Genomic DNA, 21,502 nt, shown 5'->3' on the forward strand with positions numbered 1-21,502 from the left:
AGTCTGGTTGTCATGCACATCACAAGACTGTGTCAGCTGCTGAGATAAAGCTTAGGAATTAGACTCAGGGAGCTAACACAAATCTAATGTTCTCAGACACGGTTACATAGGGGTCACTCTGAGGGACAAGGTTACATAGGGGTCACTCTGAGAGACAAGGTTACATAGGGGTCACTCTGAGGGACAAGGTTAAATAGGGGTCACTCTGAGAGACAAGGTTACATAGGGGTCACTCTGAGAGACAAGGTTACATAGGGGTCACTCTGAGAGACAAGGTTACATAGGGGTCACTCTGAGAGACAAGGTTACATAGGGGTCACTGAGAGACAAGGTTACATAGGGGTCACTCTGAGGGACAAGGTTACATAGGGGTCACTCTGAGGGACAAGGTTACATAGGGGTCACTCTGAGGGACAAGGTTACATAGGGGTCACTCTGAGGGACAAGGTTACATAGGGGTCACACTGAGGGACAAGGTGACATAGGGGTCACTCTGAGAGACAAGGTTACATAGGGGTCACTCTGAGAGACAAGGTTACATAGGGGTCACTCTGAGAGACTAGGTTACATAGGGGTCACTCTGAGAGACAAGGTTACATAGGGGTCACTCTGAGGGACAAGGTTACATAGGGGTCACTCTGAGAGACAAGGTTACATAGGGGTCACTCTGAGAGACAAGGTTACATAGGGGTCACTCTGAGAGACAAGGTTACATAGGGGTCACTCTGAGAGACAAGGTTACATAGGGGTCACTCTGAGGGACAAGGTTACATAGGGGTCACTCTGAGAGACAAGGTTACATAGGGGTCACTCTGAGGGACAAGGTTACATAGGGGTCACTCTGAGAGACAAGGTTACATAGGGGTCACTCTGAGAGACAAGGTTACATAGGGGTCACTCTGAGGGACAAGGTTACATAGGGGTCACTCTGAGAGACAAGGTTACATAGGGGTCACTCTGAGACACGTGTTACACAGAGACAGTCACTGATGTCATGCATCATGCAGCCAGTGGTTGTGTAGGTAGGTGTCATAGAAGCATCTCTACCAACCCAGAGACAGACATTCAGCCTGAACTCTTTATTCTAGCCTGTCCCCATGGCCCAGCAGGACGCTCTGTCTGAAGTCAAAGTTCAGGTCGTATTTATAGACTCACATGTATCGTAGATGAGGGTTCTGGGAGAAAGCCCGGGCCTGGATAGAGTGCAGACTGCAGTTTATAATGATTCTGAAAGAAACATGAACAAACAGACAGTAGAAGAAGTGATTAATGTTGGTACTGAACGATATCAGAAGGCAGTAGTCTTCTAATGTTCTCCCATGTTATCATCAGCTTGGTCTTTAATCAGCATTGGTCATATTATAATCAGCTTGGTCTTTAATTACCTTGGTCTTTAATCAGCATTGGTCATATTATAATCAGCTTGGTCTTTAATTACCTTGGTCTTTAATCAGCTTGGTCATATTATAGTCAGCTTGGTCTTTAATCAGCTTGGTCATATCATAATCAGCTTGGTCTTTAATAAGCTTGGTAATATTATAATCAGCTTGGTTTTTAATCATCTTGGACTTTAATTAGCTTGGTCATATTATAAACAGCTTGGTCATATTATAATCAGCTTGGTCATATTATAATCAGCTTGGTCTTTAATCAGCTTGGTCTTTAATCAGCTTGGTCAAATTATAATCAGCTTGGTCTTTAATCAGCTTGGTCATATTATAATCAGCTTGGTCATACTATAATCAGCTTGGTCATATTATAATCAGCTTGGTCATATTTTAATCAGCTTGGTCATATTATAATCAGCTTGGTCATAAAAAATCAGCTTGGTCATATTTTAATCAGCTTGGTCATGTTATAATCAGCTTGGTAATATTTTTATCAGCTTGGTCATATTATAATCAGCTTGGTCATATTATAATCCGCTTGGTCATATTATAATCAGCTTGGTAATATTATAATCAGCTTGGTCATATTATAATCAGCTTGGTCATATTATAATCAGCTTGGTCATATTATAATCAGCTTGGTCATATTATAATCAGCTTGGTCTTTAAACAGCTTGGTCTTTAATCAGCTTGGTCTTTAATCAGCTTGGTCATGTTATAATCAGCTTGGTCATATTATAATCAGCTTGGTCATATTATAATCAGCTTGTTCATATTATAATCAGCTTGTTCATATTATAATCAGCTTGGTCTTTAAACAGCTTGGTCTTTAATCAGCTTGGTCTTTAATCAGCTTGGTCATGTTATAATCAGCTTGGTCATATTATAATCAGCTTGGTCATATTATAATCAGCTTGGTCTTTAATCAGCTTGGTCATATTATAATCAGCTTGGTCATATTATAGCCAGCTTGGTCATATTATAATCAGCTTGGTCATATTATAATCCGCTTCGTCATATTATAATCAGCTAGGTAATATTATTATCAGCTTGGTCATATTATAATCAGCTTGGTCATATTATAATCAGCTTGGTCATATTATAATCAGCTTGGTCATATTATAATCAGCTTGGTCTTTAAACAGCTTGGTCTTTAATCAGCTTGGTCTTTAATCAGCTTGGTCATATTATAATCAGCTTGGTCATATTATAATCAGCTTGGTCTTATTTTAATCAGCTTGGTCATATTATAATCAGCTTGGTCATATTATAATCAGCTTGGTCATATTATAATCAGCTTGGTCATATTATAATCCGCTTGGTCATATTATAATTAGCTTGGTCATATTATAATCAGCTTGGTCATATTATAATCAGCTTGGTCTTTAAACAGCTTGGTCTTTAATCAGCTTGGTCTTTAATCAGCTTGGTCATATTATAATCAGCTTGGTCATATTATAATCAGCTTGGTCATATTATAATCAGCTTGGTCATATTATAATCAGCTTGGTCATATTATAATCAGCTTGTTCTTTAATCAGCTTGGTATTTAATCAGCTTGGTCATATTATAATCAGCTTGGTATTTAATCCGCTTGGTCATATTATAATCAGCTTGGTCTTTAATCAGCTTGGTCATATTATAATCAGCTTGGTCTTTAATCAGCTTGGTCATATTATAATCAGCTTGGTAATATTATAATCAGCTTGGTCATATTTTAATCAGCTTGGTCATGTTATAATCAGCTTGGTCATATTATAATCAGCTTGGTCATGTTTTAATCAGCTTGGTATTTAATCAGCTTGGCCTTTAATCGGCTTGGTCTTTAATTAGCTTGGTCATACTATAATCAGCTTGGTCTTTAATCAGCTTAGTCATATAATAATCAGCTTGGTCATGTTATAATCAGCTTGGTCTTTAATCAGCTTGGTCTTTAATCAGCTTGGTCATATTATAATCAGCTTAGTCATATTATAGTCAGATTGGTCATATTATAATCAGCTTGGTCATATTTTAATCAGCTTGGTCATATTATAATCAGCTTGGTCATATTATAATCAGCTTGGTCATATTTTAATCAGCTTGGTCATGTTATAATCAGCTTGGTAATATTTTTATCAGCTTGGTCATATTATAATCAGCTTGGTCTTTAAACAGCTTGGTCTTTAATCAGCTTGGTCTTTAATCAGCTTGGTCATGTTATAATCAGCTTGGTCATATTATAATCAGCTTGGTCATATTATAATCAGCTTGGTCTTTAATCAGCTTGGTCATATTATAATCAGCTTGGTCATATTATAGCCAGCTTGGTCATATTATAATCAGCTTGGTCATATTATAATCCGCTTGGTCATATTATAATCAGCTTGGTAATATTATAATCAGCTTGGTCATATTATAATCAGCTTGGTCATATTATAATCAGCTTGGTCATATTATAATCAGCTTGGTCTTTAAACAGCTTGGTCTTTAATCAGCTTGGTCTTTAATCAGCTTGGTCATATTATAATCAGCTTGGTCATATTATAATCAGCTTGGTCTTATTTTAATCAGCTTGGTCATGTTATAATCAGCTTGGTCATATTATAATCAGCTTGGTCATGTTTTAATCAGCTTGGTATTTAATCAGCTTGGCCTTTAATCGGCTTGGTCTTTAATTAGCTTGGTCATACTATAATCAGCTTGGTCTTTAATCAGCTTAGTCATATAATAATCAGCTTGGTCATGTTATAATCAGCTTGGTCTTTAATCAGCTTGGTCTTTAATCAGCTTGGTCATATTATAATCAGCTTAGTCATATTATAGTCAGATTGGTCATATTATAATCAGCTTGGTCATATTTTAATCAGCTTGGTCATATTATAATCAGCTTGGTCATATTATAATCAGCTTGGTCATATTTTAATCAGCTTGGTCATGTTATAATCAGCTTGGTAATATTTTTATCAGCTTGGTCATATTATAATCAGCATGGTCTTTAATCAGCTTGGTCATATTATAATCAGCTTGGTCATATTATAGCCAGCTTGGTCATATTATAATCAGCTTGGTCATATTATAATCCGCTTGGTCATATTATAATCAGCTTGGTAATATTATAATCAGCTTGGTCATATTATAATCAGCTTGGTCATATTATAATCAGCTTGGTCTTTAAACAGCTTGGTCTTTAATCAGCTTGGTCTTTAATCAGCTTGGTCATGTTATAATCAGCTTGGTCATATTATAATCAGCTTGGTCATATTATAATCAGCTTGGTCTTTAATCAGCTTGGTCATATTATAATCAGCTTGGTCATATTATAGCCAGCTTGGTCATATTATAATCAGCTTGGTCATATTATAATCCGCTTGGTCATATTATAATCAGCTTGGTAATATTATAATCAGCTTGGTCATATTATAATCAGCTTGGTCATATTATAATCAGCTTGGTCATATTATAATCAGCTTGGTCATATTATAATCAGCTTGGTCTTTAAACAGCTTGGTCTTTAATCAGCTTGGTCTTTAATCAGCTTGGTCATATTATAATCAGCTTGGTCATATTATAATCAGCTTGGTCTTATTTTAATCAGCTTGGTCATATTATAATCAGCTTGGTCATATTATAATCAGCTTGGTCATATTATAATCAGCTTGGTCATATTATAATCAGCTTGGTCATATTATAATCCGCTTGGTCATATTATAATCCGCTTGGTCATATTATAATCAGCTTAGTCATATTATAATCAGCTTGGTCATATTATAATCAGCTTGGTCTTTAAACAGCTTGGTCTTTAATCAGCTTGGTCTTTAATCAGCTTGGTCATATTATAATCAGCTTGGTCATATTATAATCAGCTTGGTCATATTATAATCAGCTTGGTCTTTAATCAGCTTGGTATTTAATCAGCTTGGTCATATTATAATCAGCTTGGTCTTTAATCAGCTTGGTCATATTATAATCAGCTTGGTCTTTAATCAGCTTGGTCATATTATAATCAGCTTGGTCATATTATAGCCAGCTTGGTCATATTATAATCAGCTTGGTCATATTATAATCCGCTTGGTCATATTATAATCAGCTTGGTAATATTATAATCAGCTTGGTCATATTATAATCAGCTTGGTCATATTATAATCAGCTTGGTCATATTATAATCAGCTTGGTCATATTATAATCAGCTTGGTCTTTAAACAGCTTGGTCTTTAATCAGCTTGGTCTTTAATCAGCTTGGTCATGTTATAATCAGCTTGGTCATATTATAATCAGCTTGGTCATATTATAATCAGCTTGGTCTTTAATCAGCTTGGTCATATTATAATCAGCTTGGTCATATTATAGCCAGCTTGGTCATATTATAATCAGCTTGGTCATATTATAATCCGCTTGGTCATATTATAATCAGCTTGGTAATATTATAATCAGCTTGGTCATATTATAAGCAGCTTGGTCATATTATAATCAGCTTGGTCATATTATAATCAGCTTGGTCTTTAATCAGCTTGGTCATACTTTAATCAGCTTGGTCATATTATAACCAGCTTGGTCATATTATAATCAGCTTGGTCATATTATAACCAGCTTGGTCATATTATAGTCAGCTTGGTCATATTATAATCAGCTTGGTCATATTTTAATCAGCTTGGTCATATTATAATCAGCTTGGTCATATTATAATCAGCTTGGTCATGTTTTAATCAGCTTGGTCTTGTTTTAATCAGCTTGGTCATATTATCATCAGCTTGGTCATATTATCATCAGCTTGGTCATATTATAATCAGCTTGGTCATGTTTTAATCAGCTTGGTTATATTATAATCAGCTTGGTCATATTATAATCAGCTTGGTCTTTAATCAGCTTGGTCTTTAATCAGCTTGGTCATATTATAATCAGCTTGGTCATATTATAATCAGCTTGGTCATATTATAATCACCTTGGTCATATATTAATCAGCTTGGTCATGTTTTAATCAGCGTGGTCTTTAATCAGCTTGGCCTTTAATCGGCTTGGTCTTTAATCAGCTTGGTCATATTATAATCAGCTAGGTCATATTATAATCAGCTTGATCATATTATAATCAGCTTGATCATATTATAATCAGCTTGGTCTGTACCTTAACACCCTGTATATAGCCTCCACATTGACTCTGTACCTTAACACCCTGTATATAGCCTCCACATTGACTCTGTACCTTAACACCCTGTATATAGCCTCCACATTGACTCTGTACCTTAACACTTGGTCATATTATAATCCTGTATATAGCCTCCACATTGACTCTGTACCGGTACCCCCTGTATATAGTCTCCACATTGACTCTGTACCGTAACACCCTGTATATAGCCTCCACATTGACTCTGTACCGGTACCCCCTGTATATAGCCTCCACATTGACTCTGTACCTTAATACCCTGTATATAGCCTCCACATTGACTCTGTACCGTAACACCCTGTATATAGCCTCCACATTGACTCTGTACCTTAACACCCTGTATATAGCCTCCACATTGACTCTGTACCTTAACACCCTGTATATAGCCTCCACATTGACTCTGTACCGTAACACCCTGTATATAGCCTCCACATTGACTCTGTACCGTAACACCCTGTATATAGCCTCCACATTGACTCTGTACCGTAACACCCTGTATATAGCCTCCACATTGACTCTGTACCGGTACCCCCTGTATATAGCCTCCACATTGACTCTGTACCTTAATACCCTGTATATAGCCTCCACATTGACTCTGTACCGTAACACCCTGTATATAGCCTCCACATTGACTCTGTACCTTAACACCCTGTATATAGCCTCCACATTGACTCTGTACCTTAACACCCTATATATAGCCTCCACATTGACTCTGTACCGTAACACCCTGTATATAGCCTCCACATTGACTCTGTACCGTAACACCCTGTATATAGCCTCCACATTGACTCTGTACCTTAACACCCTGTATATAGCCTCCACATTGACTCTGTACCGGTACCCCCTGTATATAGTCTCCACATTGACTCTGTACCGTAACACCCTGTATATAGCCTCCACATTGACTCTGTACCGGTACCCCCTGTATATAGCCTCCACATTGACTCTGTACCTTAATACCCTGTATATAGCCTCCACATTGACTCTGTACCGTAACACCCTGTATATAGCCTCCACATTGACTCTGTACCTTAACACCCTGTATATAGCCTCCACATTGACTCTGTACCTTAACACCCTGTATATAGCCTCCACATTGACTCTGTACCGTAACACCCTGTATATAGCCTCCACATTGACTCTGTACCGTAACACCCTGTATATAGCCTCCACATTGACTCTGTACCGTAACACCCTGTATATAGCCTCCACATTGTTGTTTTATTGTGTTACTTTTTACAATTTTTTATTTCATTTGGGAAATATTTTCTTAACTCTTCTTGAATTGCACTGTTGGTTGAGGGCTTGTCAGTAAGTAAGTTCTACACTTGTTGTGCTGGCTGGCTGGCTGGCTGGCTGGCTGGCTGCCTGCCTGCCTGCCTCTCTTTCTCTCTCTGCAGTAGCCAGTCATCATGATGGTAAGCGGTGATAAGCACCATTGCAGGTTATGAAGAGATGGCAGCACCACTGTGATGTGAGAGTGATCCAGTTAAGTAACAATCCCCTCTGTCTCCAGCAGCACCACTGTGATGTGAGAGTGAACCAGTGAGAGTGATCTAGCACCCCCTCTACCAGTCCCTATAATGGACACATTCCCATGGCTAGCACCCCCTCTACCAGTCCCCATAATGGACATATTCCCATGGCTAGCACCCCCTCTACCAGTCCCCATAATGGACACATTCCCATGGCTAGCACCCCTCTACCAGTCCCCATAATGGACACATTCCCATGGCTAGCACCCCTCTACCAGTCCCCATAATGGACACATTCCCATGGCTAGCACCCCTTCTACCAGTCCCTATAATGGACACATTCCCATGGCTAGCACCCCCTCTATCAGTCCCCATGGCTAGCACCCCCTCTACCAGTCCCCATAATGGACACATTCCCATGGCTAGCACCCCCTCTACCAGTCCCCATAATGGACACATTCCCATGGCTAGCCCCCCCCTCTACCAGTCCCCATAATGGACACATTCCCATGGCTAGCCCCCCTCTACCAGTCCCCATAATGGACACATTCCCATGGCTAGCACCCCCTCTACCAGTCCCCATAATGGACACATTCCCATGGCTAGCACCCCTTCTACCAGTCCCTATAATGGACACATTCCCATGGCTAGCACCCCCTCTACCAGTCCCCATAATGGACACATTCCCATGGCTAGCATAGCCTTTCTTTAGACAGCTGTCTATATTCCCATAGCTTAGCCTTTCTCTAGATAGCTGCCTATATTCCCATAGCTTAGCCTTTCTCTAGACAGCTGCCTATATTCCCATAGCTTAGCCTTTCTCTAGATAGCTGCCTATATTCCCATAGCTTAGCCTTTCTCTAGACAGCTGCCTATATTCCCATAGCTTAGTCTTTCTCTAGACAGCTGTCTATATTCCCATAGCTTAGCCTTTCTTTAGACAGCTGTCTATATTCCCATAGCTTAGCCTTTCTCTAGACAGCTGCCTATATTCCCATAGCTTAGTCTTTCTCTAGACAGCTGTCTATATTCCCATAGCTTAGCCTTTCTTTAGACAGCTGTCTATATTCCCATAGCTTAGCCTTTCTTTAGACAGCTGTCTATATTCCCATAGCTTAGCCTTTCTCTAGACAGCTGCCTATATTCCCATAGCTTAGCCTTTCTCTAGATAGCTGCCTATATTCCCATAGCTTAGCCTTTCTCTAGACAGCTGCCTATATTCCCATAGCTTAGTCTTTCTCTAGACAGCTGTCTATATTCCCATAATCTAGTCTTTCTTTAGACAGCTGTCTATATTCCCATAGCTTAGCCTTTCTTTAGACAGCTGCCTATGGCTGTATTACTAAACATAGGTCACTACTTCAAAAGTCAAAGGTAGTGGATTATATAGGGGATAGGGTGCCATAGGGCTCTGATCTAAAGTAGTGCACAATATAGGGAATTGGGTGCCATAGGGCCCTGGTGTAAAGTAGTGCACTATATAGGGAATAGGGTGCCATAGGGCCCTGGTCTAAAGTAGTGCACAATTTAGGGAATCGGGTGCCATAGGGCCCTGGTGTAAAGTAGTGCACTATATAGGGAATAGGGTGCCATAGGGCTCTGATCTAAAGTAGTGCACAATATAGGGAATCGGGTGCCATAGGGCTCTGATCTAAAGTTGTGCACTATATAGGGGATAGGGTGCCATAGGGCTCTGATCTAACGTAGTGCACTATATAGGGGATAGGGTGCCATAGGGCTCTGATCTAAAGTAGTGCACAATATAGGGAATCGGGTGCCATAGGGCTCTAAAGTAGTGCACTATATAGGGAATGGGGTGCTGTCGGGTTCTGGTCTAAAGTAGTGCACTATATAGGGAATAGGGTGCTGTCGGGTTCTGGTCTAAAGTAGTGCACTATATAGGGAATAGGGTGCTGTCGGGCTCTGGTCTAAAGTAGTGCACTATATAGGAAATAGGGCTCCATAGGGCTCTGGTCTAAAGTAGTGCACTATATAGGAAATAGGGCTCTTGTCTAAAGTAGTGCACTATATAGGAAATAGGGCTCTTGTCTAAAGTACTGCACTATATAGGGAATCGGGTGCCATAGGGCCCTGGTGTAAAGTAGTGCACTATATAGGGAATAGGGCTCCATATGGCTCTGGTCTAAAGTAGTGCACTATATAGGGAATAGGGCTCCATAGGGCTCCTGTCTAAAGTAGTGCACTATATAGGGAATCGGGTGCCATAGGGCTCTAAAGTAGTGCAATTTATAGGGAATAGGGTGCCACTTGGGACGCTGCCCTGTTGTATCAACACTTACAGCCTCTGTAGTCCAGTGTACAGCTCCATGTCCACGTCTCTCAGAGTCTGCAGTCCTGTCCAGTTCTCTATGTGTCTGAAACAGAGTAACAAATCATTTTCTTTCAACAGTAGAAACAGGGCAGTAGTAACAGGGCAGTAGTAACAGGGCAGTAGTAACAGGGCAGTAGTAACAGGGCAGCAGTAACAGGGCAGCAGTAACAGGGTAGTAGTAACAGGGCAGTAGTAACAGGGCAGTAGTAACAGGGCAGTAGTAACAGGGCAGTAGTAACATGGCAGTAGTAACAGGGCAGCAGTAACAGGGCAGTAGTAACATGGCAGTAGTAACAGGGCAGCAGTAACAGGGCAGTAGTAACAGGGCAGTAGTAACAGGGCAGTAGTAACAGGGAAGCAGTAACAGGGCAGTAGTAACAGGGCAGCAGTAACAGGGTAGTAGTAACAGGGCAGTAGTAACAGGGCAGTAGTAACAGGGCAGCAGTAACAGGGCAGTAGTAACAGGGCAGCAGTAACAGGGAAGCAGTAACAGGGCAGTAGTAACAGGGCAGCAGTAACAGGGCAGTAGTAACAGGGCAGCAGTAACAGGGCAGCAGTAACAGGGCAGTAGTAACAGGGCAGCAGTAACAGGGCAGCAGTAACAGGGTAGTAGTAACAGGGCAGTAGTAACAGGGCAGCAGTAACAGGGCAGCAGTAACAGGGTAGTAGTAACAGGGCAGTAGTAACAGGGCAGCAGTAACAGGGCAGTAGTAACAGGGCAGCAGTAACAGGGTAGTAGTAACAGGGCAGTAGTAACAGGGCAGTAGTAACAGGGCAGCAGTAACAGGGCAGCAGTAACAGGGTAGTAGTAACAGGGCAGTAGTAACAGGGCAGTAGTAACAGGGCAGCAGTAACAGGGAAGCAGTAACAGGGCAGTAGTAACAGGGCAGCAGTAACAGGGCAGTAGTAACAGGGCAGTAGTAACAGGGCAGTAGTAACAGGGCAGCAGTAACAGGGCAGCAGTAACAGGGCAGCAGTAACAGGGTAGTAGTAACAGGGTAGTAGTAACAGGGCAGTAGTAACAGGGCAGCAGTAACAGGGCAGTAGTAACAGGGCAGCAGTAACAGGGAAGCAGTAACAGGGCAGTAGTAACAGGGCAGCAGTAACAGGGCAGTAGTAACAGGGCAGCAGTAACAGGGAAGCAGTAACAGGGCAGTAGTAACAGGGAAGCAGTAACAGGGCAGTAGTAACAGGGCAGCAGTAACAGGGTAGTAGTAACAGGGCAGTAGTAACAGGGCAGCAGTAACAGGGCAGTAGTAACAGGGCAGCAGTAACAGGGCAGCAGTAACAGGGCAGCAGTAACAGGGCAGCAGTAACAGGGCAGCAGTAACAGGGTAGTAGTAACAGGGCAGTAGTTACAGGGCAGCAGTAACAGGGCAGCAACACCCACAGCACCTGGCCTACAGCAGAGCCTGGACCTGCTAGGGCAGTACTGCCAGACCTGGGCCCTGGCAGTAAACACCCATAGTACCTGGACTACAGCAGAGTCTGGACCTGCTAGAGCAGTACTGCCAGACCTGGACCCTGGCAGTAAACCCCAAAAATACTAAAATAATGATTTTCCAGAAAAGATCTAGATCTCAGGGAATTAGACCAAAATATATAGAGTACTGCACACACTACAATTACTTAGGTTAAAAAAATAAGCTAAACTGGACACCTTAATGATGCAGTGAATTAACTAAGAGAGGAAGTATGCAGGGAATTATACTTAATTAAAAAACTAATTCAATACCAATTAAAATTGGGTTTTAACTAATTGAATGTGTCATTGAATAAATTATACTAGTGGTAATGGTAGAAGTAGAGATATGAGAGAAATACATTACACTAGTGGTAATGGGGTAATCCTGTCCAACAACAGAGTAGTGTTGACTGATGAGAGGAGGAATCCTGTCCAACATCAGTAGTGTTGACTGATGAGAGGAGGAATCTTGTCCAACATCAGAGTAGTGTTGACTGATGAGAGGAGGAATCCTGTCCAACAACAGAGTAGTGTTGACTGATGAGAGGAGGAATCCTGTCCAACAACAGAGTAGTGTTGACTGATGAGAGGAGGAATCTTGTCCAACATCAGAGTAGTGTTGACTGATGAGAGGAGGAATCCTGTCCAACATCAGTAGTGTTGACTGATGAGAGGAGGAATCCTGTCCAACATCAGTAGTGTTGACTGATGAGAGGAGGAATCCTGTCCAACATCAGTAGTGTTGACTGATGAGAGGAGGAATCATGTCCAACATCAGAGTAGTGTTGACTGATGAGAGGAGGAATCCTGTCCAACAACAGAGTAGTGTTGACTGATGAGAGGAGGAATCCTGTCCAACATCAGCAGTGTTGACTGATGAGAGGAGGAATCCTGTCCAACATCAGTAGTGTTGACTGATGAGAGGAGGAATCCTGTCCAACATCAGAGTAGTGTTGACTGATGAGAGGAGGAATCCTGTCCAACAACAGAGTAGTGTTGACTGATGAGAGGAGGAATCCTGTCCAACATCAGAGTAGTGTTGACTGATGAGAGGAGGAATCCTGTCCAACATCAGTAGTGTTGACTGATGAGAGGAGGAATCCTGTCCAACAACAGAGTAGTGTTGACTGATGACTGTTGAAGACAGATGACAGAGGTGATCATGTCCAACATCAGAGTAGTGTTGACTGATGAGAGGAGGAATCCTGTCCAACATCAGAGTAGTGTTGACTGATGAGAGGAGGAATCTTGTCCAACATCAGAGTAGTGTTGACTGATGAGAGGAGGAATCCTGTCCAACATCAGAGTAGTGTTGACTGATGAGAGGAGGAATCCTGTCCAACATCAGTAGTGTTGACTGATGAGAGGAGGAATCCTGTCCAACATCAGTAGTGTTGACTGATGAGAGGAGGAATCATGTCCAACATCAGAGTAGTGTTGACTGATGAGAGGAGGAATCCTGTCCAACAACAGAGTAGTGTTGACTGATGAGAGGAGGAATCCTGTCCAACATCAGCAGTGTTGACTGATGAGAGGAGGAATCCTGTCCAACATCAGTAGTGTTGACTGATGAGAGGAGGAATCCTGTCCAACATCAGAGTAGTGTTGACTGATGAGAGGAGGAATCCTGTCCAACATCAGAGTAGTGTTGACTGATGAGAGGAGGAATCCTGTCCAACATCAGTAGTGTTGACTGATGAGAGGAGGAATCCTGTCCAACATCAGTAGTGTTGACTGATGAGAGGAGGAATCATGTCCAACATCAGAGTAGTGTTGACTGATGAGAGGAGGAATCCTGTCCAACAACAGAGTAGTGTTGACTGATGAGAGGAGGAATCCTGTCCAACATCAGCAGTGTTGACTGATGAGAGGAGGAATCCTGTCCAACATCAGTAGTGTTGACTGATGAGAGGAGGAATCCTGTCCAACATCAGAGTAGTGTTGACTGATGAGAGGAGGAATCCTGTCCAACAACAGAGTAGTGTTGACTGATGAGAGGAGGAATCCTGTCCAACATCAGAGTAGTGTTGACTGATGAGAGGAGGAATCCTGTCCAACATCAGTAGTGTTGACTGATGAGAGGAGGAATCCTGTCCAACAACAGAGTAGTGTTGACTGATGACTGTTGAAGACAGATGACAGAGGTGATCATGTCCAACATCAGAGTAGTGTTGACTGATGAGAGGAGGAATCCTGTCCAACATCAGAGTAGTGTTGACTGATGAGAGGAGGAATCTTGTCCAACATCAGAGTAGTGTTGACTGATGAGAGGAGGAATCCTGTCCAACATCAGAGTAGTGTTGACTGATGAGAGGAGGAATCCTGTCCAACAACAGAGTAGTGTTGACTGATGAGAGGAGGAATCCTGTCCAACAACAGAGTATTGTTGACTGATGAGAGGAGGAATCTTGTCCAACAACAGAGTAGTGTTGACTGATGAGAGGAGGAATCCTGTCCAACATCAGTAGTGTTGACTGATGAGAGGAGGAATCATGTCCAACATCAGAGTAGTGTTGACTGATGAGAGGAGGAATCCTGTCCAACAACAGAGTAGTGTTGACTGATGAGAGGAGGAATCCTGTCCAACAACAGAGTAGTGTTGACTGATGAGAGGTGGAATCCTGTCCAACAACAGAGTAGTGTTGACTGATGAGAGGAGGAATCCTGTCCAACATCAGAGTAGTGTTGACTGATGAGAGGAGGAATCCTGTCCAACAACAGAGTAGTGTTGACTGATGAGAGGAGGAATCCTGTCCAACAACAGAGTAGTGTTGACTGATGAGAGGAGGAATCCTGTCCAACAACAGAGTAGTGTTGACTGATGAGAGGAGGAATCCTGTCCAACATCAGTAGTGTTGACTGATGAGAGGAGGAATCCTGTCCAACAACAGAGTAGTGTTGACTGATGAGAGGAGGAATCCTGTCCAACATCAGAGTAGTGTTGACTGATGAGAGGAGGAATCCTGTCCAACATCAGAGTAGTGTTGACTGATGAGAGGAGGAATCATGTCCAACATCAGAGTAGTGTTGACTGATGAGTGGAGGAATCCTGTCTAACAACAGAGTAGTGTTGACTGATGAGAGGAGGAATCCTTTCCAACATCAGAGTAGTGTTGACTGATGAGAGGAGGAATCCTGTCCAACATCAGAGTAGTGTTGACTGATGAGAGGAGGAATCATGTCCAACATCAGAGTAGTGTTGACTGATGAGAGGAGGAATCCTGTCCAACAACAGAGTAGTGTTGACTGATGAGAGGAGGAATCCTGTCCAACATCAGAGTAGTGTTGACTGACGAGAGGAGGAATCCTGTCCAACATCAGTAGTGTTGACTGATGAGAGGAGGAATCCTGTCCAACATCAGTAGTGTTGACTGATGAGAGGAGGAATCATGTCCAACATCAGAGTTGTGTTGACTGATGAGAGGAGGAATCCTGTCCAACAACAGAGTAGTGTTGACTGATGAGAGGTGGAATCCTGTCCAACAACAGAGTAGTGTTGACTGATGAGAGGAGGATTCCTGTCCAACATCAGAGTAGTGTTGACTGATGAGAGGAGGAATCCTGTCCAACAACAGTAGTGTTGACTGATGAGAGGAGGAATCCTGTCCAACATCAGAGTAGTGTTGACTGATGAGAGGAGGAATCCTGTCCAACAACAGAGTAGTGTTGACTGATGAGAGGAGGAATCCTGTCCAACAACAGAGTAGTGTTGACTGATGAGAGGAGGAATCCTGTCCAACAACAGAGTAGTGTTGACTGATGAGAGGAGGAATCCTGTCCAACAACAGAGTAGTGTTGACTGATGAGAGGAGGAATCCTGTCCAACATCAGAGTAGTGTTGACTGATGAGAGGAGGAATCCTGTCCAACAACAGGGTAGTGTTGACTGATGAGAGGAGGAATCCTGTCCAACATCAGAGTAGTGTTGACTGATGAGAGGAGGAATCCTGTCCAACATCAGAGTAGTGTTGACTGATGAGAGGAGGAATCCTGTCCAACATCAGTAGTGTTGACTGATGAGAGGAGGAATCCTGTCCAACAACAGAGTAGTGTTGACTGATGAGTGGAGGAATCCTGTCCAACATCAGAGTAGTGTTGACTGATGAGAGGAGGAATCCTGTCCAACATCAGAGTAGTGTTGACTGATGAGAGGAGGAATCCTGTCCAACAACAGAGTAGTGTTGACTGATGAGAGGAGGAATCTTGTCCAACATCAGAGTAGTGTTGACTGATGAGAGGAGGAATCCTGTCCAACAACAGAGTAGTGTTGACTGATGAGAGGAGGAATCCTGTCCAACATCAGTAGTGTTGACTGATGAGAGGAGGAATCCTGTCCAACAACAGAGTAGTGTTGACTGATGAGAGGAGGAATCTTGTCCAACATCAGAGTAGTGTTGACTGATGAGAGGAGGAATCCTGTCCAACAACAGAGTAGTGTTGACTGATAGGAGGAGGAATCCTGTCCAACAACAGAGTAGTGTTGACTGATGAGAGGAGGAATCTTGTCCAACATCAGAGTAGTGTTGACTGATGAGAGGAGGAATCTTGTCCAACAACAGAGTAGTGTTGACTGATGAGAGGAGGAATCTTGTCCAACATCAGAGTAGTGTTGACTGATGAGAGGAGGAATCCTGTCCAACAACAGAGTAGTGTTGACTGATGAGAGGAGGAATCCTGTCCAACAACAGAGTAGTGTTGACTGATAGGAGGAGGAATCCTGTCCAACAACAGAGTAGTGTTGACTGATGAGAGGAGGAATCCTGTCCAACAACAGAGTAGTGTTGACTGATAGGAGGAGGAATCCTGTCCAACAACAGAGTAGTGTTGACTGATGAGAGGAGGAATCCTGTCCAACATCAGAGTAGTGTTGACTGATGAGAGGAGGAATCCTGTCCAACATCAGAGTAGTGTTGACTGATGAGAGGAGGAATCCTGTCCAACAACAGAGTAGTGTTGACTGATGAGAGGAGGAATCCTGTCCAACAACAGAGTAGTGTTGACTGATGAGAGGAGGAATCCTGTCCAACAACAGAGTAGTGTTGACTGATGAGAGGAGGAATCTTGTCCAACATCAGAGTAGTGTTGACTGATGAGAGGAGGAATCCTGTCCAACAACAGAGTAGTGTTGACTGATGAGAGGAGGAATCCTGTCCAACAACAGAGTAGTGTTGACTGATGAGAGGAGGAATCCTGTCCAACATCAGTAGTGTTGACTGATGAGAGGAGGAATCCTGTCCAACATCAGAGTAGTGTTGACTGATGAGAGGAGGAATCCTGTCTAACAACAGAGTAGTGTTGACTGATGAGAGGAGGAATCCTGTCCAACAGAGTAGTGTTGACTGATGAGAGGAGGAATCCTGTCCAACAACAGAGTAGTGTTGACTGATGAGAGGAGGAATCCTGTCCAACAGAGTAGTGTTGACTGATGAGAGGAGGAATCTTGTCCAACATCAGAGTAGTGTTGACTGATGAGAGGAGGAATCCTGTCCAACATCAGTAGTGTTGACTGATAGGAGGAGGAATCCTGTCCAACAACAGAGTAGTGTTGACTGATGAGAGGAGGAATCCTGTCCAACAACAGAGTAGTGTTGACTGATGAGAGGAGGAATCCTGTCCAACATCAGAGTAGTGTTGACTGATGAGAGGAGGAATCCTGTCCAACAACAGAGTAGTGTTGACTGATGAGTGGAGGAATCCTGTCCAACATCAGTAGTGTTGACTGATGAGAGGAGGAATCCTGTCCAACATCAGAGTAGTGTTGACTGATGAGTGGAGGAATCCTGTCCAACATCAGAGTAGTGTTGACTGATGAGAGGAGGAATCCTGTCCAACAACAGAGTAGTGTTGACTGATGAGAGGAGGAATCCTGTCCAACATCAGTAGTGTTGACTGATGAGAGGAGGAATCCTGTCCAACATCAGAGTAGTGTTGACTGATGAGAGGAGGAATCCTGTCTAACAACAGAGTAGTGTTGACTGATGAGAGGAGGAATCCTGTCCAACAGAGTAGTGTTGACTGATGAGAGGAGGAATCCTGTCCAACAACAGAGTAGTGTTGACTGATGAGAGGAGGAATCCTGTCTAACAACAGAGTAGTGTTGACTGATGAGAGGAGGAATCCTGTCCAACAGAGTAGTGTTGACTGATGAGAGGAGGAATCTTGTCCAACATCAGAGTAGTGTTGACTGATGAGAGGAGGAATCCTGTCCAACATCAGTAGTGTTGACTGATAGGAGGAGGAATCCTGTCCAACAACAGAGTAGTGTTGACTGATGAGAGGAGGAATCCTGTCCAACAACAGAGTAGTGTTGACTGATGAGAGGAGGAATCCTGTCCAACATCAGAGTAGTGTTGACTGATGAGAGGAGGAATCCTGTCCAACAACAGAGTAGTGTTGACTGATGAGTGGAGGAATCCTGTCCAACATCAGTAGTGTTGACTGATGAGAGGAGGAATCCTGTCCAACATCAGAGTAGTGTTGACTGATGAGTGGAGGAATCCTGTCCAACATCAGAGTAGTGTTGACTGATGAGAGGAGGAATCCTGTCCAACAACAGAGTAGTGTTGACTGATGAGAGGAGGAATCCTGTCCAACAACAGAGTAGTGTTGACTGATGAGAGGAGGAATCCTGTCCAACATCAGAGTAGTGTTGACTGATGAGAGGAGGAATCCTGTCCAACAACAGAGTAGTGTTGACTGATGAGAGGAGGAATCCTGTCCAACATCAGTAGTGTTGACTGATGAGAGGAGGAATCCTGTCCAACATCAGAGTAGTGTTGACTGATGAGAGGAGGAATCATGTCCAACATCAGAGTAGTGTTGACTGATGAGAGGAGGAATCCTGTCCAACAACAGAGTAGTGTTGACTGATGAGAGGAGGAATCCTGTCCAACAACAGAGTAGTGTTGACTGATGACTGTTGAAGACAGATGACAGAGGTGATCATGTCCAACATCAGAGTAGTGTTGACTGATGAGAGGAGGAATCCAGTCCAACATCAGTAGTGTTGACTGATGAGAGGAGGAATCCTGTCCAACATCAGAGTAGTGTTGACTGATGAGAGGGATGTATACTAGGAGGGGAATATGATAGTCCTATATCATACTGTAGCACACCAAAGTATACCCTCAGAGACCACAAGGGTACTGTCCCAAATGACACCCTATTTCCTAAATAGTGCACTACTTTTGACCAGAGCCCTATAGGAATTTAGGGAATAGGGTGCCATTTGAGTGCTTTCCAAAATAAAGAAGTAGTGTAATAGATGTGATACTGTGTAAAGCCGTCCCTCCCTCCCTCCTCTCCTCTTCTCTCCACTGAGGAATCACTTCTATTTGTTATTAAAAGAACTCACTATTTCACGATCTTGTCAAGAGGCCACCCTACACAAACATCCAAGATCTCCCAAATTGTAATCTTCTCTGATACTCTCTGTTGTTTCCAATAGGGCTGATTCTCTCTATTGATTCCAACAGGACTGCCTCTACATGATTTATGAGGTGGTTATTATGATCTACAACACTGCTCCTTCTGACTTAATGGGGCAATGTTAAATAAAATATAACATCTCAGGAGTGCTCTCCCTGCAATCTACATTCACCTCTTTTCCTTTCTGTTTCCTTTCTGTTCCCTTTCTGTTCCCTTTCTGTTCCCTTTCTGTTTCCTTTCTGTTTCCTTTCTGTTTCCTTTCTGTTCCCTTTCTGTTTCCTTTCTGTTTCCTTTCTGTTTCCTTTCTACTTCCTTTCTGTTCCCTTTCTACTTCCCCCTGTTCCCTTTCAACTTCCTTTCTGTTCCCTTTCTGTTTCCTTTCTGTTCCCTTTCTGTTTCCTTTCTGTTCCCTTTCTGTTTCCTTTCTGTTTCCTTTCTACTTCCTTTCTGTTCCCTTTCTACTTCCCCCTGTTCCCTTTCAACTTCCTTTCCGTTCCCTGTCTGTTTCCTTTGTTTCCTTTCTGTTCCCTTTATACTTCCTTTCTGTTTCCTTTCTGTTCCCTTTCTGTTCCCTTTCTAATTCCTTTCTGTTCCCTTTATACTTCCTTTCTGTTCCCTTTCTACTTCCTTTCTGTTCCCTTTCTACTTCCTTTCTGTTCCCTTTCTGTTTCCTTTCTACTTCCTTTCTGTTCCCTTTCAACTCCCTTTCTGTTCCCTTTCTACATCCTTTCTGTTCCCTTTCTACTTCCTTTCTGTTCCCTTTCTGTTTCCTTTCTACTTCCTTTCTGTTTCCTTTCTGTTCCCTTTCTACTTACATTTACATTTACATTTAAGTCATTTGGCAGACGCTCTTATCCAGAGCGACTTACAAATTGGTGAATTCACCTTATGACATCCAGTGGAACAGCCACTTTACAATAGTGCATCTAAATCATTTAAGGGGGGGTGAGAAGGATTACTTTATCCTATCCTAGGTATTCCTTGAAGAGGTGGGGTTTCAGGTGTCTCCGGAAGGTGGTGATTGACTTCCTTTCTGTTTCCTTTCCTTTCCCTTTCTACTTCCTTTCTGTTTCCTCTCTGTTCCCTTTCCCTTTCTGTTTCTTTTCTACTTCCTTTCTTCTTCCTTTCTACTTCCTTTATGTTCCCTTTCTACTTCCTTTCTGTTCCCTTTCTGTTCCCTTTCTACTTCCTTTCTGTTTCCTTTCTATTCCATTTCTGTTCCCTTTCTGCTTCCTTTCTACTTCCTTTCTGTTTCCTTTCTACTTCCTTTCTGTTCCCTTTCTGTTTCCTTTCTACTTCCTTTCTACTTCCTTTCTACTTCCTTTCTGTTCCCTTTCTGCTTCCTTTCTACTTCATTTCTGTTTCCTTTCTACTTCCTTTCTGTTCCCTTTCTGTTTCCTCTCTGTTTTCTTTCTACTTCCTTTCTACTTCCTTTCTACTTCCTTTCTGTTTCCTTTCTGTTTCCTTTCTATTCCCTTTCTGTTCCCTTTCTACATCCTTTCTGTTCCCTTTCTGTTCCCTCTCTGTTTTCGTTTCTACTTCCTTTCTGTTTCCTTTCTGTTTCCTTTCTGCTTCCTTTCTGCTTCCTTTCTGCTTCCTTTCTGCTTCCCTTCTAATTCCTTTCTGTTCCCTTTCTGTTCCCTGTCTGTTTCCTTTCTACTTACTTTCTGTTTCCTTTCTACTTCCTTTCTGTTCCCTTTCTACTTCCTTTCTGTTTCCTTTCTGTTCCCTTTCTGTTTCCTTTCTACTTCCTTTCTGTTTCCTTTCTGTTTCCTTTCTGCTTCCTTTCTGTTTCCTTTGTTTCCTTTCTGCTTCCTTTCTGTTCCCTTTCTGTTCCCTGTCTGTTTCCTTTCTGTTTCCTTTCTGTTTCCCTTCTGTTTCCTTTCTACTTCCTTTCTGTTTCCTATCTGTTTCCTTTCTGTTCCCTTTCTGCGAGAGAAAGTTACATTCATAATGTACAGTATGGAGCCCTGTGTTCTGTGTGGTCCAACAGTTAGTGTGGTGGACCTCGGATCACATGTCCAGTCTAGACTACTAGAGTCAGCACGGGTACACATCTGACTCATACCGGATCACATATCTAGTCTAGACTACTAGAGTCAGCACGGGTTCACATCTGACTCATACCGGATCACATGTCCAGTCTAGACTACTAGAGTCAGCACGGGTTCACATCTGACTCATGCCGGATCACATGTCTAGTCTAGACTACTAGAGTCAGCACGGGTTCACATCTGACTCATACCGGATCACCAGTCCAGTCTAGACTACGAGA

General features: G+C 42.5%; 1 protein-coding gene across 3 annotated transcripts in view; it reads right to left on the reverse strand.

Moving 5' to 3' along the window:
- Positions 1-21,502, reverse strand: part of LOC135554572 (NT-3 growth factor receptor-like) — a 150,748-nt gene that overhangs the window by 106,920 nt on the left and 22,326 nt on the right. For all 3 annotated transcript variants that reach the window (XM_064986962.1, XM_064986958.1, XM_064986950.1), the window contains exons 2-3: positions 10,304-10,378; positions 1,156-1,227 (exon numbers count right to left, since the gene is read on the reverse strand). In XM_064986962.1, coding sequence (XP_064843034.1) covers positions 1,156-1,227; positions 10,304-10,378 — 147 coding nt within the window. The remainder of the gene's footprint in view (positions 1-1,155; positions 1,228-10,303; positions 10,379-21,502) is intronic.

This window comes from Oncorhynchus masou, chromosome 2 (assembly GCF_036934945.1).
Source record: "Oncorhynchus masou masou isolate Uvic2021 chromosome 2, UVic_Omas_1.1, whole genome shotgun sequence".
Classification (NCBI taxonomy): Eukaryota; Metazoa; Chordata; class Actinopteri; order Salmoniformes; family Salmonidae; genus Oncorhynchus; species Oncorhynchus masou.